This window comes from Rhinatrema bivittatum, chromosome 6, assembly GCF_901001135.1.
Source record: "Rhinatrema bivittatum chromosome 6, aRhiBiv1.1, whole genome shotgun sequence".
Taxonomy (NCBI): domain Eukaryota; kingdom Metazoa; phylum Chordata; class Amphibia; order Gymnophiona; family Rhinatrematidae; genus Rhinatrema; species Rhinatrema bivittatum.
Genome location: NC_042620.1, coordinates 209,392,348 through 209,419,013, shown reverse-complemented (window position 1 = coordinate 209,419,013; position 26,666 = coordinate 209,392,348). Strand labels below are relative to the sequence as shown.

The 26,666-nt window shown below is 42.2% G+C and overlaps 1 protein-coding gene across 3 annotated transcripts in view; it reads right to left on the bottom strand.

Annotated features, from left to right (window-relative positions):
- Window positions 1-13,961, bottom strand: part of LRCH2 (leucine rich repeats and calponin homology domain containing 2) — a 395,406-nt gene extending 381,445 nt beyond the window's left edge. For all 3 annotated transcript variants that reach the window (XR_003857457.1, XR_003857458.1, XM_029606513.1), the window contains exon 1: window positions 13,662-13,961. Coding sequence is in view for 1 of the 3 variants with exons in the window: in XM_029606513.1 (XP_029462373.1) it covers window positions 13,662-13,947 (286 nt within the window). In the remaining 2 variants the exon portion in view is untranslated. The remainder of the gene's footprint in view (window positions 1-13,661) is intronic.
- Between the last annotated feature and the right edge of the window lie 12,705 nt (window positions 13,962-26,666).

Here is a 26,666-nt window from a genome sequence, read left to right as displayed (position 1 = left end):
TCACCTGAACACAGAGCATTCACCCTCAAGGACAATGTTAAGAACCTATCTTCTAATCTAAATACCTTATCCCAAGTACCTGTCAACCTTTAATGTGTATGTTTGACAATTTCATTGACTTAATGAGGTCAATGTATATTATGTACATCATGTTGTAAACCATTGTGATCTTTATTTGGAATGACAGTATATAAAATGGCTAAATAAACATGTCTATGCTCTACTGGCAAAGGCATCATGTGCTCTTCTCACAATAAATTGCAACCTTTCAAAATAGGCTAAGGAGAGTGAAAATGAACAGTTACCTCCACCCCCTTTTTCTGGCTCTAGATTTGTCTATTTCCTTGTACATGGCCTGGTCACTCATGTCTGCTGACATGTATCCCTGAACAGAAAAGAAAAAACAGTTTGAGCAGTACTTTCTTTCACATAGGTCACTTACTCTGTGTGGGTGATAGATAGGGCACATCATCTCCCAGCATCTATGAAGACAAGCTTCTTTATTACATGAGTGCTGGGAATGCTTTCCGGTTACTAGTGCAGAGATAGAGCCTCTGAATGTGACAAATGAGTCTCCATTGCTCTATGGCCCTACCCTTGCTGTCCTGTATTGAGGTGTTGCATGCTGTTGTGTGGTAAGAGGCCATGAGAGCAATGCAGGAATTGGACATTAAATGGTGAATGAAAGGGAACAGTGTGTTTTGCCGATGGTGTACATTCAAGGTCATGACAACTGTCATTCTATGATAGAGAATAAAGATTGGGTAGATGAGAAAATGTAAAAATATACTTTTTCAACACACTAGCTTGGTATGGCAGCGGTTTTTCATGTTCTATAACTTACGAAACCACTAGCAGAAATTTTAGGAACTGTAAGTAGTGGATACACATATGTGTTTGACTGGTATTTCTCTACCAATTGATTCATATGGAGCAAAGACAACTGAGTGTTAAAATACTAGCAAATTAAGCAGGGCTGTGATTTAAGTGTGGGCCCATAGACTGTGCTCAGCACATACGGCAAGTATTCTACATGCACTTCATTTGTCTTCTTCTAGAGGCATATCCAAAAAGGGAGAATGACTTACCTATATTTTAATGAGACCAATAACGCATTCTATGCCTCAGGGAATGATCAGTCTAAAACACGCAATACAATGTTTTACCTATTTGATAACATTCAACTCACCAAGTTAATTTCTTTGCTCTCAGGTGGTTAAATATTTCACCTTCCCTTGTAATCAACAGCTGGGCAAATCAAGCTCTATGGTTTTACAATAGTTTTAAGTAAGACATGCATCATTTATGATGACTATTACCTCCTCTTGTTTTAAACAATTCATTCTTTACAGATATCATAGTGGTACCATCTTAGATTTACTGGAGTGAATTTTCAAAGAGGTCCCGCGCATAAAAATAGCATCTACGTGTATACATACTATTTTATAAATATCAAGAGTTCATGATAGTTACAGTTTCCATGTATATTTTACTAGGGGAAAAGGGGGTGGTTTGGGACATTCTAAGGCAGGGATGGCAAACTCCAGTCCTCGAGGGCTGCTAACAGGCCAGGTTTTCAGGATATCCACAATGAAAATGTATGAGAATGGTCTGCATACACTGCCTCCATTGGATGCAAATCTCTCTCATGCGTGCTCATTGTGGATATCCTGAAAACCTGGCCTGTTTGCAGCCCTCGAGGACTGGAGTTCGCCATCCCTGTTCTAAGGTGAGGTTCAAATGAACACATGGTAGTTGTTATTTTGTAAGAGATATGCATATACATTACCAAACATACATACAATTTTACACCTGTTAAATAACTAGTGCAAGTGAAATCAGATTTGTCTGTTGTCTGCAGTTTTGGGTGGGAGGTCTGAATGAACTGGTGGGGGTTCAAGGTGAAGAGTTAGAGAATCTAGATGAAATGAAGTATGTCTGAGTCAACTGGTAAAGGTATTACTCCTGGGGGAATTCTGCACACAAACTTATAATTCTGCAAACTTTATATGGTCAAAAAATACATGGCAGTCTTTAAGTAATATACTGTGAATACTCGTTTTTTCTGAGTTGAGGATAGAATTATTACGAATTATACAGAACCGCTTCAACAATTAAAATTATTGAATTTTTCAAATTTGCATTTTTCAACACAAGAACCCATCATTCATATACCAGGTGTGGTTATTATAGACCTTCATACCATCCCACAGTTTTTGGACTTATCTGCTCCTTGCTCAAACGCTTATGGGAACATCTTTAATCAATCATCGGTCTTTCCACCACGGTGCCAATTGCTTTTTGTTGTTTTTTTCAGAAGTTTTTTGTTTATGTAAAAATATGCTATATGTAATATTCTTTTTCCAAGCGGGTATTAGATTCCTCTTATCATTTTGCTTAAATAGAACTGTACCCTTATCAGCTAAAGGAAAGTATCCTGAATTACTTCTATTTAAGCAAAAGAGGAGCAGCGTCAGCCCCGCAGCGGATGGGAGTCCTTTCTCGAGGCCGCGAGGGCTGGAATTGGAGGAGGTTGCTGCTGCTCTTAGTTCGATGGGAGGGGGTGGGAGAGAGTGAGTAAGTGAGCAAGCATAATGTGTCTGAAAGTGTGTGAGTGTGTGTAAGACAGACAGCATTGTGTGTAAATGTGTAATTAAGAGCCTATAAGTGAGAGAGAAAAGCATGTGTACATGTGCGTGATTGAAAGCCTATGCGTGTGTGATTGACAACCAGTGAGACAGAGGAGAAAGTTGCAAGCAAACCATCCCTTCTCCCGTGAATTCAAAACAATCGCAGGGCACCTGGATAACAAATTTCCAGGTATGCAGAGCAAAGCAATTTTTTTTCCTTATTTTCATTGGTATTTGTGTCTACTATTCGAAATATTTTATTGTATCTAGAAATTTTTGATACGCGTTTTTAATTATTGGATTCTATTCATCAGCTATTTTGAAATCTGTTCTTTTATTAATATGGTTTTACCGCTATAGATTTTATTTCTTGATTTGTTTTGAGGAGTGGTGAAGATTCTCTTTCTCCCTTATTACACTGCATACAGTCTCTCTGGCTTGTTGCGGTTTCCAGTTCAGTTTTTGTCTGCATGTTTCTAGTTATGCTTTATGGTCTCTTTATTCAGTGAGGGTCTGCACATGTGATTGAGGTGAGGTTTTCTGCTGGCATGTAGTTTCTGTGTAGGGCTCTACAGCAGCCTAGTTTGGTCCGTTTTCCTAATAGGTGGTGTATTGGTGTCTTAAGGCCTGGCGTAATATTTTCATGTTGCCTTTTCTTAGTTAACATAGTTACTGTTTGAGTGCTGGAAATTGGTGTTTTGATATGGGATATTTACTATTTATGCAATTTCTGTTCAGAGTGCTTATCTTTCCCTTGTGTCATTCTTAATAATACAAATAATTAAAAACAAAAATAAAGATCCAGTATTATTTCCGCTGTGAATTGTAATGAGCAATGTGTCACACATGTGAGCATGGTCTATCAGTTGTTTCATGATGGGAAAAAGGTTGAGAACCACTGATCTAAGAAACGATATAAAATCCTGAAAAAAAGAAAAAACAAACACTCAGGACGACATAGGTAGCAAACCTCAAACCTGCCATACCATAGCAATACTAACTTTCAGAATTCACACAAACATCTCTAACCTATGAAAGGGCAGCACTGCAAAGACTGCACCAGATTGTACACCAAAAATGCATCTCCTGTTGGGAAAACACAATGAACAAGACTGCTACAGACCCCTACACACTAGCAAAATAATACATCAGCTCACCTTGATCACGCCAAATACAGAATAGTTGACCACAAATTAAAATTGTTACCTCCACACAGCCAAACAGCCAGCCTCCAGCACATTCAGTGGGATCTATTCATTTAATGTTTAGGTACTTGTGTTCTGAAGGAACTAAAAAATGAAATTTCAGACCTATTAGTAAAAAATTTGTAACCTATCATTAAAATCATCCATTGTACCTAAAGACTGGAGGATAGCAAATGTAAGCCCAATATTTAAAAAGGGCTCCAGGGGCGATCCGGGAAACTACAGACCGGTTAGCCTGACTTCAGTGCCAGGAAAATAGTGGAAAGTATTCTAAACATCAAAATCACAGAACATATAGAAAGACAGGGTTTAATGGAACAAAGTCAGCATGGCTTTACCCAGTGCAAGTCTTGCCTCACAAATCTGCTTCACTTTTTGAAGGAGTTAATAAACATGTGGATAAAGGTGAACCGGTTAGATATAGTACTTGGATTTTCAGAAGGCGTTTGACAAAGTTCCTCATGAGAGGCTTCTAGGAAAAGTAAAAAGTCATGGGATAGGTGGCGTGTCCTTTCGTGGATTACAAACTGGCAAAAGACAGGAAACAGAGAGTAGGATTAAATGGATAATTTTCTCAGTGGAAGGGAGTGGACAGAGGAGTGCCTCAGGGATCTGTATTGGGACCCTTACTTTTCAATATATTTATAAATGATCTGGAAAAAAATACGATGAGTGAGATAATCAAATTTGCAGATGACACAAAATTGTTCAGAGTAGTTAAATCACAAGCAGATTGTGATAAATTGCAGGAAGACCTTGTGAGACTGGAAAATTGGGCATCAAATGGCAGATGAAATTTAATGTGGATAAGTGCAAGGTGATGCATATAGGGAAAAATAACCCATGCTATAATTACACAATGTTGGGTTCCATATTAGGTGCTACAACCCAAGAAAGAGATCTAGGTGTCATAGTGGATAACACATTGAAATCGTCGGTTCAGTGTGCTGCGGCAGTCAAAAAAGCAAACAGAATGTTGGGAATTATTAGAAAGGGAATGGTGAATAAAACGGAAAATGTCATAATGCCTCTATCGCTCCATGGTGAGACCGCACCTTGAATACTGTGTACAATTCTGGTCGCCGCATCTCAAAAAAAGATATAATTGCGATGGAGAAGGTACAGAGAAGGGCTACCAAAATGATAAGGGGAATGGAACAACTCCTCTATGAGGAAAGACTAAAGAGGTTAGGACTTTTCAGCTTGGAGAAGAAACAACTGAGGGGGGATATGATAGAGGTGTTTAAAATCATTAGAGGTCTAGAACGGGTAGATGTGAATCGGTTATTTACTCTTTCGGATAGTAGAAAGACTAGGGGGCACTCCATGAAGTTAGCATGGGGCACATTTAAAACTAATCGGAGAAAGTTCTTTTTTAATCAACGCACAATTAAACTCTGGAATTTGTTGCCAGAGGATGTGGTTAGTGCAGTAGTATAGCTGTGTTTAAAAAGGATTGGATAACTTCTTGGAGGAGAAGTCCATTACTGCATATTAAGTTTCACCTAGAGAATAGCCACTGCCATTAGCAATGGTAACATGGAATAGACTTAGTTTTTGGGTACTTGCCAGGTTCTTATGGCCTGGATTGGCCACTGTTGGAAACAGGATGCTGGACTTGATGGACCCTTGGTCTGACCCAGTATGGCATTTTCTTATGTTCACAGTCAATATTTTAAAATCAAAGCACAATACAATCATTTCCTTTGAGTAATAATTCATTTTTTTGTATTACATTTGAATTACTACTCAAAGATGCAGAATTCCCCCATGAGTACTGTAAAATTACAATCAGGCTAGAAACCAGGGCTGGATTTAGGCACAGGCAACACAGGCACGCGCCACAGGCACCAAATTCTAGACAACCACAAACTGGGACTCCCCAGGCTCAACATCCAATTTGTCTTCTGCCCTGTGCCCTTTCCTCCACTCAATGACCTGCCCAGTTTGTTCCTGCACCCTCCCCTCCAATGCCCTACCCAATTTGGTCCCTGCCCCTTCTCTCTGCTCAATGCCCCTGTCCAGTTTGTTCTCTGCCCCATGCTCATCCCACTGCTCAAGCTCTGCCCAATATTTCTCTCCCTGCCCTGTGCCCCCTCCATCCCTTAGCTTCAGGGGTCAGGAGACCTATGGACTCCGCGAGCCAGATGTGGCTCTTTGATGGCTGCATCTGGCTCGCAGACAAATCTTTAATAAAAAAGTAAAATCTAACAAAACCCCCCACCATCCTGACACCCCCAGACCTGCCAAAAGTCCCTGGTGGTTCCAGCGGGGGTCCGGGAGCGATCTCCTGGAACTTGGGCTGTCGGCTGCCAGTAGTCAAAATGGCGCCGACGGCCCTTTGCCCTCACTATTGTCACTGGGGTCGACCAATGGCGGCGGTAGCCCCTGTGACTAGTAAGGGCAAAGCCTTTGCCGCAAAGGGCCGTCAGCTGCCAGTAATCAAAATGACGTCGACGGCCCCTTGCCCTTACTATGTCACAGGGGTTACCGCTGCCATTGGTCGACCCCAGTGACATAGTGAGGGCAAAGGGCAGTCAGCGCCATTTTGACTAACTGGCAGCCGACAGCCAAGTCAAGGAGATCGCCCCGGACCCCCCGCTGGACCACCAGGGACTTTTGGCAGGTCTTCGGGTGGGGGGGTCAGGGGGTGGGGGGTTGTAGTTAGTATGGCTCTCACGGAATTACATTTTAAAATATGTGGCGTTCATGTCTCTCAGCCAAAAAAGTTCCCGACCCCTGCGCTTAAGCTCAATGCCCTGCCCAGTTTGCCTCCCTTCCTCAGTTTAACCATCCAGTTTGCTTTAGGTTACCCTTTTCCGGCTCCAGCAGGCTGACACCAGTCCTCCCTCCCCTCTCTTCTGCCTAAAGCAAAGCACCTGCTTGCTGCCTTCCCCTCTTTACTGCAATGACCTGCAGCCTCAGGCCTGCTATACACGGGACCACACAGCGCAGCTGCCTTTCTCTTCTGACCAACTCCTCCCTGCATGGAAGCTTCTGCTGCTCCTCGCTTTGCTTCTGGCCAGCCTCCGCGCAGATTACTCTGCTTCCTGCCCCTCCTCCCCCTGCTGATGCAGCCCCCTACGCAATTTCGAAGGCTTCAGCTATTGGCCTGCCTGTGGAGTCACCTGGGTCAGTTGGGCTGGCTGCCTGTGCCAGAACAGGATGTTTTAGGTCTTTTTTTTCCAAGTCAGCTATGTCTGGCTGAATCCACCTGCAACTCAGTTCCTGCTCTCTGCTACATGTATAGAAGGCCTTTTGTTAAGCTGTGCTTCATATCCCTGCCAGCTGCAGCTCAGATAAGCCCCCCCCCCCACGAATTCTTTTTTAGATAGTGGCGTGCCAGCAGGATTGCATCGTCCGCCTCGCTCCCCACAAATCCAATTTTAGACTGCATGTGCCATCAACGACCGCAACTGTCTGCTCCCGAGTCACCAGTCCCGTAAGTGCTGCCCACCCACCCCCCTAAGTGTGCTGCCCCCGTGCAAATGCACGATATTGCACACCGGGCCTGGTACTCTCTCATCAGAAGTAAAATAAAATCTTATTTTATCAGTTAGAACTGTTGAATGAATTCTTAAAAAAAAAAAAAAAAAAAAAAAAAATCGCAATCCTTTTCTTTACATATGCACAAATATAATGTGATACATATAAAACTTAGAGTACCTTAAATACACAACATATTACTATTCTTTTCAAAAACATAAAATTAGATTAACTCTAAATATATTAACCCATGCCCCAGAGTACATCTGCTGTCAATAAATGATCATTCATTTGTAGTGAAAAAGTGCAAATATCTTTTGGTGAAGTAAATTAAAAGCTACAACTCCTGTACTCCATTAATTAACTAGCAAGAACAGATTGGCAGGAGAGGTGGAAAACAAGTTAGGTCTACTGAGTATATTTAAAATCATTAAATACTTCCACATCCTGCAGCTTGCAAAGTAGACCAGTTCTGCCAAGCCTTGTCCTCAGAGGGCAAATAAAAATGGCTTTAAGTGTTGATGCACTGTCAACACCTCAAACAAAGTTGAAACAATTTTCAACTAAAAAATTTTTCAAGATTTAATCTTGTGAAAGGTCACAAACAGCCCTGCAGAGGAGACAAAAACCATTGCAGACAATTTTATACCATTTTTAAATCACTAAAACAGTTTATATTTGGTGCTTTCCAATCAATGAAATTACTTACAGCTTGGATAGGATCAATATAAAATATACAGCACTGCTACTGGTTGCAAATAGTGACAAAAATTTTCAACTAGCATGGGAGTTAAATCTCACCCTTCTGTAAGTGTCACTATCGCTATGTCAATATGTTCATGAACTTAACCATCAAGAGAGGGGAATGTTTTCTAAACTTGAAATGAAATCCCTAATGAAGCAACAGTGAAATAAATGCAGCGTGGAATTTGGTGTTCTGTCACATATTTATTTCCAACAAACTGTATAATTTCTATGGATCCTCAGCTCAGATTAATTTTATCTGGAGAGAAATGTCCTATGTGCAGCTATTGTGACTTCTTGAGGAGCAACTTGTTTTTGTTCCTGAGGGTATAGAAACTGCAACTCAAATAAGGCCTCCGTGAATACTGTGAATTAGTGTGGGGTACATGAAAGTAATTCCAGCTTTCTTTCCTTTTTCTTGTCTAGTTCAGTTTTTGTTCTCTGAAAAGACTTCTAGCTGTTACTGGGCCACCTGCCTGCCAACTCACTAAATCAGTGTTTTTGTTAACAAGTCGGCATTTCTATATAAATGGGGTTAACAGGGCTACACCACATTTTAAAGGTAATGTAGGTGCATGCATTACCTTTAACCCAAGTGAGCAAACTGGTAATGAGCTGCGCTACATGCAAACATACAAATCAGCTCATTATCTGCGCAAAGACTTAAAAGTAAATCACAGTAGCTTGATAATGGTATAACAGCCTACGCAAAAAAAATTTACAAGTACTGCAGATTATACAATATGCTGAGGCAAGATTAATTATGGGATGTATCATGGGCTGCTCATATAACACATTTTATATAATTTACATTGGTTATCAATACATACATGTACACAATTTAAAATGATTATAATTCATAAATTACTGTAATCTAAAACCCTGTGTACCCTTAGAAAGAGACTGTTGAATTATGTTCCTACTCATCAAGTTTTCAGGAGCAAAACTCTTAACCTTAACTTTTAAATCGGAAATATAGGTTACAGCAAAACAGGCTAAGGGCATTTTCATATATAGGTCCAACTATGTAGAATGTTTTCCCAAGGCAGCTAAGGGAACAGCAAGACAAATTGTTTTAGAAACTAAATTACGGATATTTATTTTATTGAGGAGTATAAGAACAATGTTAGTTTTTATAATTATGAATGTGTTCTATCGTGATTAGGTATTTTGTGTTTTAATTTATTTATTTATTTATTATTATTAAAGGCTTTTCTATACCGAATTTCTTGATACAAATCAAATCAACTCGGTTTACATCAAACAATTAGGAACTATAACCAACCAAACAGTAAATACAATTTGAAGGAGAGTAAAGTTACATTATAACAAGGATGTATAACTTGGAGGAGGAAAAATAAGAGGGGGACGAGAGATTAAGATATACATTGGGGTATGCGAAGGTGCAGATAGAATACCTCATGATAAATGTGTAATTATGTTGAAGGATGTACTCCGCTCTGAACAAATCCACTGAATTTTATGCAGAAGAGATGTTAAATAAATAAATAGATGTGTGTGAACCCAGCCTGTAGCACAAAAACAATTATACCTCTTGATCTCTCCTCATCTATTACCAGTCCTGGGCATGGATGGGATACAGGAGAGAATGATCTAGGGAGAACATGGGTACTCCGAGTGCCATTAGTGCATTCAGAGGCAATGGTGCCCTGCTATTCAAGGCTGGGATGGCAGGAGGTACTTTTGGGCTAGTAGGGCCTGCTCTCCTGGGTGGGTGAGTAGGAGGGGGAGATTCACTGAGCCCATTCTTTTGTTCCAAGGAGTGAAGCTAGCATAAGGTACATTGATTGCCTCCCCCCTCCAACCAAAAAAAAAAAAAAAAAAAAAAAATCAGAGCTAGATTTAGCTCACTTTTATGCATTACTAGCAACAGAAATGGAGATTTCTTACTGGCCAAAGTAAATCCAATTTTATTTATTTAAACATTTTTATATACTGACAGTCATTGTGAACATCTCATCGGTTTACATATAACAAAATGCAGCAATAAAGCTTAACAGAAAACAAGGAACTGGGGTAGCAAAGGCTAACAAGGCAAAGATTAGGAAAGCATAGGCAGCAAAATTGTACTAAAGAGGGAATAACTAAACAAAAATAAAATTAATATTAGTAGCAAGGGATTGTGTAATAATTAAAATTAGGGGCAAGGTGCTGGAGAATTAAATTAAGGGCTAACAAGGCAATGTAATCAAATTACAGGCTAACAAGGCAAGGAGTATAACAACATTTTTACAGAGTTTTTACAGAACAGGGGAGGAGCTAAGTAATAAATGACGTACAGCTCGATACAGTAAAGTGGGGCCGCGGTTACCCCGCTCCTAACCCGCTTTCTACTCACTTTCCGGCCGTGTTAGCCCTTCCTGCGATTCACTATCCCCTTTAACCCATCCTTACCGCCTCTTTAAATCCCCGGGTAACCCCTTCCGCACGCAGCATGTATATTAAATGTAAACGATCGAATTAGCTATTCCCTCCCATACAGTAACGCGCGCCCCGACTATCGCTTTTTTACCCTGTCATTTTGCCCCGCGTTTAACCTGCTAACTTACCGCCTACCCTTACCCCTGCGTTAGAGGCAGGGGTAAGGGTAGACGGCAAACTTTCCCCCAAAAGGAAACCTCTAAAAACCTAAAATCCCCTCCTCCCGAAGCGACTCGACATTTTCTTACCTTTTGTTGCTTTTCAGCCCCTTCCCTTCTCTGCCGCCCTCCGGAGGGGGCAGCCGGCGGCGAAAGCGGCTCGCAGCGGTTCCCCCCGCGCAGGTCCCGGTTCTCCTGGCTCGGCGTGAAGTGCCCTCTCCGGCACGAGCGAAGTGAAGCCTTCTTTCGTTGGCCGGAGCGCCCAAATCGACGGGCCCTCCGGCCAATGAAAGCGCGCCCGTCTGTGCTTTCATTGGCCGGAGCGCCCAAATCGACGGGCCCTCCGGCCAACGAAAGAACGCTTCGCTTGTGCCGGAGAGGGTACTTCATGCCGAGCCAGGAGAAACCGGGACCTGCGTGGTGGGGGGGGGGGGGGGGGGGAAGGAACGCTGCAAGCCGGATGGAGCCCTAGCTGTTGTACTGCTGTTGCCGAGCCAGGAGAACCGGAACCTGCGCGGGGGGGGGGGGGGGGGGGGGGGAGGAATGCTGCGAGCCGCTTTCGCCGCCGGCCGCCCCCTCTGGAGGGCGGCAGAGAAGGGAAGGGGATGAGAAGCAACAAAAGGTAAGTTGGCACATGTCGAGCCGCTTCGGGAGGAGGGGATTTTCGGTTTTTAGGTTTTCCTGGGTTAAAGTTCGGATCCACTTCCTGGCTCGGCAACAGCTTTATTAAGCGCCTATACAGTAAAATAGGTTGCGCGGGCCTAACGCTTCCCCTAACGCTTTGCATACGCGGCTTGCATTTGCAAGCAATTTAAATAGAGTATCGAGCGGTATGTGATCAGAACAGTGCGTAGGGCAAATGAGGGTGCGCCCGACACTGCCGCACTCTAACGCGGCCTTACTGTATCGACCCGGTAACGAGCAAAGGTGATAAAAGGCAGAGGGGAAGGAGGAGGAAGGACTTATAGTTCTAGGAAAGGGATTTATAATTGATGGACATGGAGAGGTGGGGGTCAACTGAGCAGAGTAGAGGAAAGTATGTATCACATTAAATTCGAGATATCTCATTAAGGAGACCAAGAAGAAGGGGGGGGGGGAAGAGACAGAGGGGGGTATGGAACTGTATTTCACGTATAAGCCTGTTTGAAGAGCCAGGTCTTAAGGTTCTGTTTGAATTTCTTTGGGCACGATTCCTGGCGAAGTATGGAGGGCATGTTGCTCCATAGGGTAGGACCTGCTATGGTAAGCGCCCGGTCTTTGGTGAACGAAAGTTTAGTAAGTTTGGGTGAAGGTGTGTGTAAGGTTGCCAGATATTGGTTTCTGGTGGGTCTGGCAGGGGTGCAAAACGTAAGGGACTCTTTGAACCGGTTCATATTTTTGTTGTGCAGTGATTTATGGATGAGGGTGAGAGTCTTGTATAGGATCCGTGATGTGATTGGCAGCCAATGAAGATGTTTGAGGACAGGGGTAATGTGGTCATTTCTGTGGGCGTTGGTGAGGATACGGGCAGCGGGATTCTGGATCATTTGGAGGGGTTGGATAGAATTTTTGGGAAGGCCTAGGAGAATGGCACTGCAGTAGTAATTTTAGCATGATACCCAATAAAAGCATCGCAGTAACGCAGGTTAACCAAGTTTATTAAGTAGGCCACACAGTCAATTTACAATACATAGCAAGAAAAAGGAACCTGAGATACAGACTCTACAAAAACTTGCATAAATGGATCTTTTAGTAGTAGCAATAGATTTTGAACACTCAGCTGCATCTTACACTGTACTGGATATATTTATCAACATGTTCATGACAACTATACAAGTACTGTTATTCTATTTCTGTTAACAGAACCTTAAAGATGGAAAAACACTGCAAATCTTATTCTCCATACTTCAACATAATCTCAAGGTATCTCACCCAGGCTCACATGCCTAAAATATCATTTTGAAGCTGAAAGAAAAGCATTTTTCATTGACACTTAAAATTATTTAATTTTATTCTTGAAATTCAGCAAGCTTTTTCATTCACTACATAAAGAGGCATTTTTAAAATATGTCCATCAAAACAATTTGTTTAAAAGACACATTCTGTAACTTAAGCAATTTTGTCTTCCTCGCATCTACAAGAGATAATATCAGATACATGACAAAAATTGACCCAATAAGATTTTAAAATAACGCATACCTTACTAGATCTGCATACTGGAACAGAATGTGTCTAACATGACACAGAGATACATTAAGGCTAGAACTGATTATTTAAAGTAACCTACCCATCTAAGAAACACTTGAAAACGCATCTCACAACAAAGAATACTCAGAACACAGTCCCGACAGACCATGGGAGAAACAGGTCAGTCACAGATGAATGAAAGCAATAGAATGGAAAGACCCTCATTCAAAATGATAAACCAATCACCACCACCAGTACTATGACAAATACTGCTTCAGTTACCCAAAATAATTTTCTTAACAGAAATAACCGAATAAGATCGTAATAAAATAGAATACGATGTATCTATCCCATTTCTCAAAGTTATGACTTGATTACTAATGAATGCTCGTCAATATTACATTGTCTAAATGTTCCCCAAGACTCCGGGTTTATATGCTCCAGCTCTCGCTGCGGGTGACAACCCTAACAAACCCAGCTACCTGTTTAATAACAAAAATTAAAAAAAAAAACCCTCTTCCTCCTTTTTTCAAAGATTTAAAATAACAACAATGAAACGAAAAGAAAGCAGAGCGAGTGCCGCAGGAAGGAAGCAGGGAACTGCTCCTTCTGGAGCTGCACACAAAGGGGGCAAGTGCCGCAGTCTGCCGGGCTTGTGCCGAGCATGGCAATGAGGGGCAGCGGGCGCAGGACTGGATCCCGGCTGGAACCTGTCACCTGGCGCGAGACAGAGCGGGCGCGCGAGGTTCGGGCTGCCCTGGAAAGCGAGCGGCGGGGGCGGGGGGGGGGGGGGGGGGGGGGGGGGGCAAGGGATGGTCGCGGACGCCTACCTGCTTGAGTGGTGTCGGTCAACTCGTATCCGCTCCCGGGGAAGTCTCTCAGCTTGCGGCCGCTCAGGTTCAAGATGCCCGTGTTCACCGCCTCCTCCAGGGCCCGGTCCAGGCTGCGGACGGTGTGGTGGGAATGGGAGACGGTGCCCGTGCTCCACTGGGGTCCGTTGGGGTAAGGAGGGGTGGGGTGGAAAGGTCCTGCTCCTGGTGCCGGCACCGCTGTTGTTGCCGCTATGGCAGTGGTGGCCGCCGCCGCTGCTGCTCCTCCTCCTTGACTCGCCGCCATTTTTTTTCTGAGAGAGAACGGTCTCGACAATAATAACGCGGCTGAGGCGAGCGCCGCAGACCGAGCATGCGCACTGGCTGCAGCGGCGAAGGAGGATGGGGGTCCTGGGGAGGAAGGGAGCTGCAGTTAACTTTTGGAAAATCATCACATATTGACCGCCTAGACACTGAATAGTTAAGAACAAAAACATATCTTAGTAAGCTAAGGAAAGCACCAACAAATTTTCTTCCGTTACATGACTGGCGGAGATAACGACATCAGTTTCATCTCTACCAAACGGTTTTGTACCCACTCTCCTTATCGTTGTAGCAAATTGAGAAGGTACGAGTGAAATAGGGTTTGTTTTTTTTTATTTGTATTCAGTTATTTATTTATTTTACAAATGTGTAGCCCGCTAATCCACAGACTTTAGCGGGTAACAAGAATTGCATACATAATAAAACTAACTACTAACTAATAAACTAATAAAACTAGTAAATTACAAACAGTGCAAAGTCTAATACGACTAGACTAAATAAAAAAAATTAGATTAAAATCTTAAACAGCAAAAGATTGTTAGTCATCAACCATAGGTAAGCATAGTATAATCCCTTTAAGTAACTAGGTAGGGAAAGCTTTAGAGAGAAGATAAGTTTTTAACATCTTTCTAAAAGGTCATATTCCATTTTTTAGTGGTTCTGGGAGACTATTCCAAAGGGTGTAAGCTGTGATGGCGATAACACGAGAACATGACTCAGCTAAGCGAATGGGCTTATGTGTAGGGATCACCAATGATCTACGATCTAACAAGCACAAATTGCAAGGAGGATAGTAGAAAACTGGTTGTGAAAACGAACTGGTAACAAGGCCCTTAATGGCTTTAAAAATCAGAGTATTTTAAAATGGATCTGCTGCTCTATTGGGAGCCAGTGGAGTGCAGCCAAAACTGGGAAGATACCTGCATATAACAAAGTGCCAGAGGCCAGGCAGGAGGCTGAATTTTGGATAAGTTGTAGCACATGAATTGTGATTTTTTTTTTTTGCAGGCCTTAATAGAGAAAATTACAGTAATCTAGTGAGCTCATGATCAATGTTTGAGTTATCTTAAAATCTGAGAGACTTAAGAATGGCTTAATAGAATGTAAAAGGCAGAGTTTATGGAAAGAGCTCCTCACCAAAGATTATATATGAGGATGTAAAAAAAAAGCTTAGAGTCAATCAAAATGCCCAGATCTCTAACTTCAGACCTGATAGGAATAGTAGTACCATTAAATAACCATCTATCTGGGACATTGTCCGGTTCAAACAAGAGAGTAACAAAATCTCTATCTGATTAAGATTCAGGGCTAGATTGTTAACAGAAAGCTAACTGCTAATGTGAGAACATTTCAATGTATTATCCACTATGACACCTAGATCTCTTTCATGGGTGGTAACTCCTAAGATAGAACTTAACATTGTGTAACTACAGCAAGGGTTATTTTTCCCTATATGCATCACTTTGCACTTGTCCACGTTAAATTTAATTTGCCATTTGGAAGCTCATTTCTTTTCACCTCTTTCGAATAGTTGGAGGAGTCAGCAGAAGAGGAACAGAAAGGTCATCTACATACATTATCTAGCATCTCCAGAGAGAAGATCCGAGAGGTCAACGCGAGCATTCCAAACTCCACAGCCCCAGCTTCTTACACTCCTTGCAGCAGAAAAGGACCAGAAGTGTGCACCATCAGACGTGCTTACATCAAAGCTCTTAATGTAAATTTACTATAGATTTTATACAGAAGGTATTTAATTCAAAACAAGAGTCAATAAAGTGAGTAGGTAGTTTTAAATAGATTAATTGTAGTGATTTGAGGGTCATTGACAGACAAATATAAAATAGATCAATAGACTAAAAGTACTTTAAATTAGCTTTCCAACCCTACTCCCATAGAAATTTTAGCTCAATAGCACATTAAAAAAAATGAAAATGAGATAGTAGTCCAGCAGCAAGAGGGAGGCTTTCCAATCTTTTTCACTGACTGCCACGTTTGAATCTCCCAGCTGGCAAGAGGTTGTATGTGTGCACTTGGTACTAAGAGTTGCTAGCTCTCAAGAGACTGAGTCCAATCTCTGGAAGCTAGAGGGGTGGCCATGGAGGAGCTAAGGGAGACACAGAGTTATTTAGAGGAGACCTTTAGGGACATAATAGAGAAGTCCCAATTCCAATCTGGCAGCTCCTGTGCTGCCTTGGAGGAGAAAGGTCTCCTGGAAGGAGAGCATCTCCTTGGTCAGGCAGGAAGCAATCCTGTAACTAGGACCTGCACTCTCACACAGCAAATGTCTCCAAAGGCACATGCCAAGGAGGGAAGAGTTAGGATGGAAGATGTAGTTGGTGATTCGATTATTAGGAAGGTAGATAGCTGGGTGGCTGGTGGATATGAGGATCATCTAGTAACTTGCCTGCCTTGTGCAAAGGTGGCTGACCTTGTGCTTCACATAGATAGGATTTTAGATAGTGCCTGGGAGGAAGCATCTGTCTTAGTAGTTGTGGGTACCAACGACATAGTAAAGTGCAGGAGGGAGTTTCTGGAAGCCAAATTTAGAATTTTAGGTAGAGAGTTGAAATCCAGAACCTCCAGGGTAATAGTCTCAGAAATGCTCTCCAATCCACATGTAGGACCCCAGAGGCAGGCAGAGCTCCAGAGTCTCAATGCATGGGTGAGACAATGGAGCAAGGAACAGGGTTTTAAGTTTGTTAGGAACTGGGTATCATTTTGTGGAAGGAGGGGCTTTTTCTGAAAGGATGATCTCTACCTTAACCAGAGTAGAACCAGGTTGCTGGCACTAACCTTTAAAAAGGAGATAGAACAGCTATTAAACTAGATGATGGGGAAAGCCGACAATCACTCAAATGTGCATGGTTCAGAATGATGTATCATTGAAGCATACTAAGAGAAAGGGCATTCCAGTAAAGAGGTTGCAGTAAATGGTAAAGTGGACCAGGTATCTTTAAATAATGAGCAGACAGAGCAGAAAGATTCAAAGTTATCCTTGTTAACTGATGAGCAGGTTGTTAATATAAACAAAAAACATACTTTGAAATGTCTGTATACAAACACTAGACATCTAAAAAATAAGATGGGGGAATTAGAGTGTATATCACTGGATGAAGAGGTAGATATAATTGGCATCTCAGAGACCTGGTGGAAGTAGGATATCCAAAGGGAAACTGTGATACCAGAGTACAAATTTTATCAAAATGATAAGATGGATCAAACTGGTGAAGGGGTGGCACTATATTAAAGAGGTTAACCAACAGGAACTGTAAAATGCCGATGTATATAGTAATACTTAATTCAAAGAGAACATCACAAATAGAACTGTGTTTTCAAGCTGTGATACCTCATATACTTCTAGAGCCTCTCAATGTTTGTCAGAGGGTGCTCTCATAAAGTCATATTTCAAGTGTTAACTGCAATATGTAGACAGAGTTATACGCTGTGCAGACTTATTTATAATCACTGGTATCAACAATCCCTTAATTTTAAACAATGCTTTTGCAATTTTTTAAAATACATTTTTCATTTAAAGATAAGATGGAAAACGATCACTTATCATTATATGCTGAGCGTGCAAGGGTGACAGTTTTACTGAGAAACACTGGTATGAACCCGACACGTCCGTGTTTCATGGACTTCTTCAGGGGTTTTAATTTTTCAGCGGTGTATGTTGAAAGCTTGTCCCATCATATAGATGCTTCGTGCAGGGATCCTGCTTCTTTAAGCTGTGATCATGCACGAAGCGTCTATATGATGGGACAAGCTTTCAACATACACTGCTGAAAAATTAAAACCCCTGAAGAAGTCCACGAAACACGGACGTGTCGGGTTCATACCAGTGTTTCTCAGTAAAGCTGTCACCCTTGCACGCTCAGCATATAATGATAAGTGATCGTTTTCCATCTTATCTTTAAATGAAAAATGTATTTTAAAAAATTGCAAAAGCATTGTTTAAAATTAAGGGATTGTTGATACCAGTGATTATAAATAAGTCTGCACAGCATATAACTCTGTCTACATATTGCAGTTAACGCTTGAAATATGACTTTATGAGAGCACCCTCTGACAAACATTGAGAGGCTCTAGAAGTATATGAGGTATCACAGCCTGAAAACACAGTTCTATTTGTGATGTTCTCTTTGAATTAACTATATTAAAGAGGGCATTGAGTCAAACAGTATAAAAGTTCTGCAGGAAACAAAATGCAATGTTGAATCTTTATGGATAGAAATTGCAGGTGAAAAGGGGAATAAAATAGCAGTGGAGATGTATTGCCGTCCACTTGGCCAGACAATGACATGCTAAAACAAATTAGGGAAGCTAACAAAATCAGCAGCACAGTAATAATGGATGATGTAAATGTCATATCAGGACACATTAGAGAAGTAAAGTTCCTAGAATAAATAAATGACTGTTTCATAGAGCAGCTGGTACAAGGACCTACAAGAGAAGAAACTGTTTTAGACCTAGTCCTTAGTGTAACACAGGATTTGGTGTGAGAGGTAACAGTGCTGGAGCCACTTGGCAACAGTGATCACAATATGATCAAATCTGACTTAATAACTGAAGGGAGGACACTAAAGAAATCTACTGCAACAGCATTTAACTTTCAGAAGGGTAAATATGAGGAAAATGGGTAGGAAAAAACTTAAAGGAGCAGCTGCAAAATTTAAGAGTTTAGATCAGGCATAGACATTGTTTTAAAATACTGTCTTGGCAGTCCAGACCAGATGCATGCATTAGAAAAGGTGTAAGGAACGCTAAACAACTAACGGTGTGGTTAAAAGATGATGTGAGAGAGGTTATAATAGCTAAAAGAACATATATCAAGAAATAGAAAAGGGATCCGAATGAAGAAAACTGGAAACATCATAAGCACTGGCAAGTTAGATAAAAAGCATTGATAAGAATTTGAAAAGAATCTTGCCATGGCAGCAAAAATTCATAATAAAAACCTTTTCAGGTATATTCAAAGTAAAAAGTCTGCAAGGTAGTCAGTTGAAACATTAGTTGATGAAAGGGTAGAAGGAGCACTTAGGGATCACAAAGCCATAGCAGAGAGACTAAATTAATTCTTTGCTTCAGTCTTCACTAAGAAAGATGTAAGAGAGATACCCATATAATATTAACAGACTCAATCGTTATTCGTAAACCAACGAACTCAATAATGAAAAGATCTAAATACGTTAGGTTATTAGAATTTCTCCACTAGACATAAATGGTACCGATTCATAAATGTGCTCATGAGTAAGTGACTCTCATACCATCCCGCTAGCTTTTGGCATATCTGCTCTCAAGCCGCATTAGGGATCATCTTTAATCATTGGTCACTATTTTACCCATGTGTTTACAATTTGTATTTTATTTATTTTGCCTTTTTTCTTTTTAAGTAAAAATGACAGAGATACTTCCCTTGTGAGAATCAATGTCCGTGGAGGGTGCAACCCTTCCAAATGGTTTTAAATGCAGTCCAGAGTACATCAGTGCTGGGGGGCCACCCATTAACCAGGCAGCCAAGACAATCATGGCTCTATTCCGCTGCTGCCCAGCCTAGCTGCACTCCACCAATTACAAGGAAAATGTAACACATAATTTGGATGAAATGGCTGCAGTTGTTATTAGAGTCCCTAATGGGAGTCTAATTTAGGTGCCGAGTCCTGTCAATAATGTCTACAAATTGCCACTGGGCAGGTGCTGATAACTCTGATTTTCTGCCCAAGCAGAACTGCGGGGTCTCACACCCCATGAGCCCCTGGACAGGCATCGTGACCGCCAAACACTGGATGGGATCTCAGCCCGGCCACCCACACAGCAAGCCCCGCCGGAGCCCCTCCCCATGTGTTCAGCCATTGATCCATCAAGGCCCCAAACACAGGGCCTGACATTGATCATCCATGGCAAAATGAGCGGTGGCCCCTAGGCCTCTCTCGTAAATACAGGCACCTCTCAGCTTCCTTCCTCTGTATTTACAAATCCTTTCCTGGACTCAGTTGCTGCAACACAGGGACCCAGCACACGTGGACCAGGAACTACCCTTCCATCTGCATGTGATGGGCTTCCCCTAAACAAACAGCTGCAACTCATGTATCAAATCCATTGACTAACCTCTGAATATCTTGTAGAAACAGATCATTTCCCAGGCTTGACAAGTGTACTCCGTCTGGAGCATATAATTCCGCACAATGTCCGTCCACCCATTCATGTCACAAATGATTACCCTGGTGTTGGATGGCTTTGGCTACCTGCTGAATTAACTTGGCACAGTAGATTCCCCACCAACCAGTGCACATCACACTATGTCGAGGTGTGATTTTGGACCAGCAGTTTTGAGGATGGCCACAATGAGACAAGGCGGCTCAAGTCATCCCTTATTGTGTTCAGCAGAGAGAGGCTGATGTCTAGGGTGGCCCTTAGTTGTATATGATTTTGTGAACTGAAATATTTTTCATCTCCCAAACCCCAAAATTGTTCCAATCTGTGTAAAAGTACTCTGTAAAATTTCAGCTCAATCAGATAATATTAAAATGGCCCCCAAAGGTCCTGAAGTTTCAGACTTTAACAAAATCAATATTTTTTATATTAAACTGCTTTTATCTTCTTTATCATACTTTTTTCAAAATAAGTATAAAATATGATTGAAAGAGAATTTAATTTGCAATAAAAAATGCTTTTGGAAGCTTATAGAAGGTTGTGGAAGGTTCTAGAACCTTCTAGAAGGTTCTACAACCATCAAGAAAGTTCTGAGGCCTATATATATATAGATGGCTTCACTGAACAACTCTGTCAGTTCAATTCAAGTCTTACAGCCAGTAAAGTAGTTTTCTAAGTTCAGACACAGATTTCAAATTACAGTTCTATTCGTTAAGATTTTAGTAAGTTCTCATATTAGTGAGTTTGTGCTCTGTGAAGATTAGTTCATTTGTGCGATATAATGGCATCATCATCATCATCAAAGTCCACTTCAAGACTTTCACGTTGTAAATTTTTGTCATATCATTTTGTCCTGAAGTATGTATACTTAGCCCCACTGTAGATGTTAATTCAAAACTGTCCCGACATGGGCATGTTTCAACTGTTTCCAGTCTTCTTCAGGGGATGCCTTGTATCTTAATCTCAGTTTCAAATCTTATTCTGCCTTTCCAGCGCTCTAATCAATCAATTTGACAAGTTAAGTTCTGCCGGTTTTACCCTTTTGCAGTAATGGCGCCTCGGCGTTCAGTTTTGAATTAACATCTACAGTGGGGCTAAGTATACATACTTCAGGACAAAACGATATGACAAAAATTTACAGCGATTGTGATAGTGACAGTTTTGAAGTAAAATCTATTGGGCGGTTGAATATATAAATCTTAGGATTGAATGATATCAAAACGTAGTGTTATTAGTGACAAATTATAAATTTTAGGATTTAGTACACTAGTTTTTTTGGTTTGGGGTAAAAAATAGAAAATAAAGAATAAAAAACCTTTTTAATTAAATTGAATAAAATGTTATGAGTAAAATAAGGAACAACACCAAATGATTAAAAACAGAGTGCTTGACAAACTGCTGAAATTGCCTGCGGCCCATTGCGTGGCGAGAGGCGGTGGATTAGACTACAGTTGCACTATTACTGATGGTGTTGTTCCTGTTAATTTGTTATTAAAATATTAAAATAGCAATAAAAACAGGATAAAATATATTGAATATATCCTCTCTGTTTAGATTGATTTAATTATTGGGTGAGGATACAGAGCTTCTGTGTGGTGACTTTTTTATGTAAGTCATAAGTTGAGAATTGTAATGCCCAACACTACAATATGTAAAGAAATACCCCCGGTGCCAGTGAACATGCGGCTCAGTCAGGCCAGGTAGGCCATGCTCCCCGCTGCCTTCAGCGTCACCGCTGCTTGTAGATGATGTTGGTGGGCGGGCAGTGAGTGGATCAATTGACTTGACACCGGTGACTCTGTCCTCACCTCGTCATTCCGGGGGCGGGGGCGCCCTCTGTGCGTCTCTAGTGCTACCCCCGGTGCCAGTGAACTGGCGGCTTCGTCAGGCCAGGTAGGCTATGTTCCCTGCTGCCTTCGGCACTGCTGCTGCATTTAGATGGTGTCTCTGGGCGGGCAGTTGGTGGGCCAGTGAACTCGGTGCCGGCAACTCTCTCCTCACCTCGTCATTCCAGGGGGTGCGCCCTCAACGCTTCCCTAGCGCTACCCCTGGTGCCGGTGAACAGGTGGCTCTGTCAGGCCAGGTAGGCCATGTTTCCCACTACCTTCAGCATCGCTGCCATGTTTAGAAGGTGTTGGTGGGTAGGCAGTGGGCGGGCCAGTCGACTCGGTGCCAGCGACTTTTTCTTCACCTCGTTGTTCTGGGGGGGGGGGGGGGATGACAGGAAATAATCAGTAAATTTTATTTGAACACTCAGTCTGTGTCCAGTCTGACTGTTCCTGAGGAAAATAGTACCAGAATTGTACATACACTTAAGTAGAAATACTCCATCACCTGGGTCAAGAAGGATTTCCTTCCCCCCCTACAGCAAGAACTCCCCCCTGGGATCTGCAGAGAGAGGGAGTATGATAGAAAGAGTAGCCCTGAGAGCATATGATGTTTTATTGTAGTTATGATTGTAACCCTTTGGGGGAAACAGAAAACTCCCAAAGGGTTACAATCATAACTACAATAAAACATCAATAATCATAAGAATTGTACCTTAGCACAATTTATTACATCAGGCCCATAATCTGGAGACAGAAAGTAGGACAGAACAGACATATAGAGAAGCAGAGATAAGCTAGCTGCAAGAATGGCAACAGGTGCAGAACAGAACAAGGGTAATTCATATTACAACCCAACATACAAAAAAAAAAATAATTCAAATTCTGCTATCACCTCAGTAACAGCAAAACAAACTCCCTCCACTGCCAAATACTTTCTGAAGTAAGACAACCCCCCCTACAAAATGGAAAAGGCACCTAGAACTTTGTCATTCCATACCATATCAACAGTAACTCTCAGGACTTGGCCAGCAGCGACCTTATCTACGAAAATGCAGCAAGGCAAACATTACATCAGGTGCTAGATGAACACTAATGCACCACCTATTTGGCAAATAGAACAAGCCGGACTGCTACAAATCTCTACAGAGACAGACTCTTACCCAATACAGAATAAGGAACTACAAATTAGAAACAGAAATATGCAGACAAAGCTGAAATGAAAAACCCAAGAAACTAGACTCTGTGAACACTGGAATACTGAAGAAAAATAAAAATACAAATATATAAGAGATGCACATCCCCAAAGATGACATATTCCAATCACTGAAAGTCAAAATAATTGTTATTTTACCTTTACTGTCTGATCTTATTTTGCTGACGGTTAGTCTTAGTCTCTTTTTTCCCAATTCATTTTTCAGGGAATTTTTTATTCTTTCTTTTTCTTCTCTCCTGTCTTCTTTCCTTCCTCCCTCCCTCCCTCCTATACACACACAGGCTCTCTCTCACATGTGCTTTCTCAGACACATGCTTTCTCTCACATGGACTCCCATTCTTGCATGCTTTCTCTCATCCACAGGCTCCCACTCCCAAACAAACACTTTCACAGAGGCTCCCACTTTCTCTCTCGCACACACACGCTCTCTCTCACACAAGCATTCACACACAGGCTCTCGTTCTAATTCTCATATGCGCTCTCTCACACATTGCTCCCATTCCCATACATATAGGCTCATACTGTCACATATTTATTTATTTATTTAAAGTTTTTTTATAGACCGACATTCGTTGGGAACATCACATCGGTTTACAAGGAACATAAAAGGCTTTACAAGGAACTCTTTCCCACATGCAAGCTCCCATTCACCCCACACGCACATACACACACACACACACAGACAGGTTCTCACTTTAACATGCTCTTTCACACGCAGGTTCACATTGCCACACAAACACACAGGCTCCCACTCTCATATGCTCTCTCTTATATGCAGGTTCCAATTCCTACACACACATACACAGGCTCTCACTCTCAAGTGCTCTCTCTCTCACACATACACACACAGAAGCTCTCACTCTCACGTGTCCTCTCTCATATACAGGATCCCATTCCCAAACATACAGACACTTGCTCTCACATGCAGGCTCTCATTTACCCCCCTACACACACACACACAGGCTCTCATACTTACATGCTCTCACACATACAGTAGGTTCACATTCCAACACAAACACACAGGCTCCCACTCTCAAATGCTCTCTTTCACACACAGGCTCACACACACACACACAAGCTTTCACATGCTTGTAAATGTAGGCTCCATTCCCAAAAACATACACACACACACAGGCTCTCACTCTCACATGACCTCTCTCATATGCAGGCTCCCATTCCCACACATATAGACTCTTGCTCTCACATGCAGGCTCCTACTCCCATATACACATACACACACACACACACACACAAGCCTTCACTCTCCTGATAATTCAAAGGATGAGGAAGGGAGGGAAATCAAAACACCTAAACTCCTGGCTTCTGCCTGCCTTCTGACTAACTATTTAATACAGACACACAAACACAGTAAAGAATATGCCCCAATAGTTTATGTCTCCCCAAAACTTTTTAAGTTCTAAAATTTCCCAAAGCAGTACTTACTGATTTTATTCAGCCACTAGCAAGGTAATCCTCTCATCTCAGTACTCAGTGCTACCAATCAGTTCACAAGAAATGTACTTAATTTGTTCTGTTGTAGTCTAGCTCCTCCAATAAAGAACACATGTAATGAATACAAGCAGTATGTTTAATAGAAGCATCTCAGCTATGCTTGTATGAGAAATATCCTGAAGCCCTTCTTAAGAATAGAGTGAGATTTCTGAATTAAGATTATGTGAATTGAACTGGTAAATGGTGGCTTTGGGGCATTGCTTTTCACTGAATCAGAATAACCTCTCAATTGGCCAACAATTCACCTATTCCCTAAGATATATGCCAAGGCTTACTTTCAGGTAGTATACTAAATATTTCTAATATAAAAACTTGCAGCTTCCCTACAACTAAGAACTTATCATCTGAGCTGGAACAAATAGAGAGATAAAAGCAGGATAGCCAACTGTCAGTAAAAAAAACCAAAACAACAATGAACAAAAATGATATGTCCATAGAAAAAAATGTCATGTCAGTACAAACATCATGAGGAAAGTGTCTGTGTACCCAAAACTGTGAGACTGTAGTACTCAGAAGTCTGGGACTATGTCTTATTGCATAAAAGGGTGAAACTTGGCATAGTAAATCCAGCTATGCAAAAATGGCAACCAGGACTCTCCAGCATGGGACAAAGAGAAAGTGTGCCCTTGCGGTGTGAATGGTCCAAGTCTGGGAGTCAGGAGCATGAAACGTAGATGTGGAGCTTAGAACGTAGACGTAGAGCTTGGAACGTAGACATGGAACGAAGACACTGATGAGAAGCTGAGATGAAGACAGGAAACAGGGATGAGCAAGACCCTCAGGCGCCCTACACAGCACGTGGGGCTGGTCACGGACTGCACTGTCTCCCTCATGCCCTACACAGCCGGACGGCTGGTCGCAGACCATGAGGAAAGCGGGACAGGCTCAGGAAGTCTCTTAGTGCAGGATGCAGTAACCCCTTGGATCCTCCAGAGTCAGGACTAGGAACTTGGAAGATAAAACTTGGAACTTGGAAGCTCAGATAAAAAGCAGGGAATCTCCTGAGGCATGGGTCCTACAGAACCTGAGCATTAGGACCAGATACATTACTGAACTTGGGATTTCATAGAACATCAGGACATTCCAGAACATCAGGAGGATCATGGAACATCAGGACAGAGACCAAAAAGATACAGGAAGTCCATGGACGAAGATCAGGATGCCTGGTTAGGAGCTGGAGACGAGAAGTCCTTGGGAGGACTAGCACCTTGCCGAAGCCAGTTAGAACTGATTGAAGAGCCCTTTTATAGGGCTGAAAAAAGGCAACTCCCTGGGAGGACTCCAGGAGGGCCACACCCAGCTGGCCCTTTAAGTGTAGAGAGAAGCCACGGGCCCGCCCCTTAGGAAGAAGGGGCAGGACTCTGGACAGCGGCCCTGCTGCCGCTGTGAGGAGAGGAGATGGAGCAGGCCTCAGGGCAGGCCCGATGAGGGAGTGGCGGTGTCCAAGCCGCAAGAAGGGTTCCGGGAGCAGCTCCTCTGCTGCAGGAAACATCGAGGGATGCAGCCTCTGGGCCGCGGGACCAGATGGCGGCGTCAGCGGCTCCTAGGCCGTGAAGACAGGCCAGTCGACGGCGTCGGGTGAGTTGAGCTGGCTGGAGAACACTCGGGCGATTCCGGAGTGCAGGCAAGGTCGGGGCTTCTGCGGCCTCCGGGCCGAAGGTAAAGGCCTGCTCGTGGCCCTGCCGCGAGCAGAATTGCAACACTAGGCTGTACTGTTTCTAGACTGTGCACTAGCTAACATTGTATATCAATTACACTAAGCCTCTATTATGAAAATTTTTGTATCCAGGGATTTAACTTGTGTACCTGCAATTCAATCACTATTCTGCACAGGAGTGGAATCTATAAAACAATTGATAGGGGAGGGTGGGAGAGTCGTGCAAAGAGAGGTAATGCAGAGCGAATACAAAATTCCTTTAATCTGCAAACATACCTAAACAAATACCTCAATTTAAATGCAACATCCTCATTTTTTGTTGCCTCACTGAAGCTTGC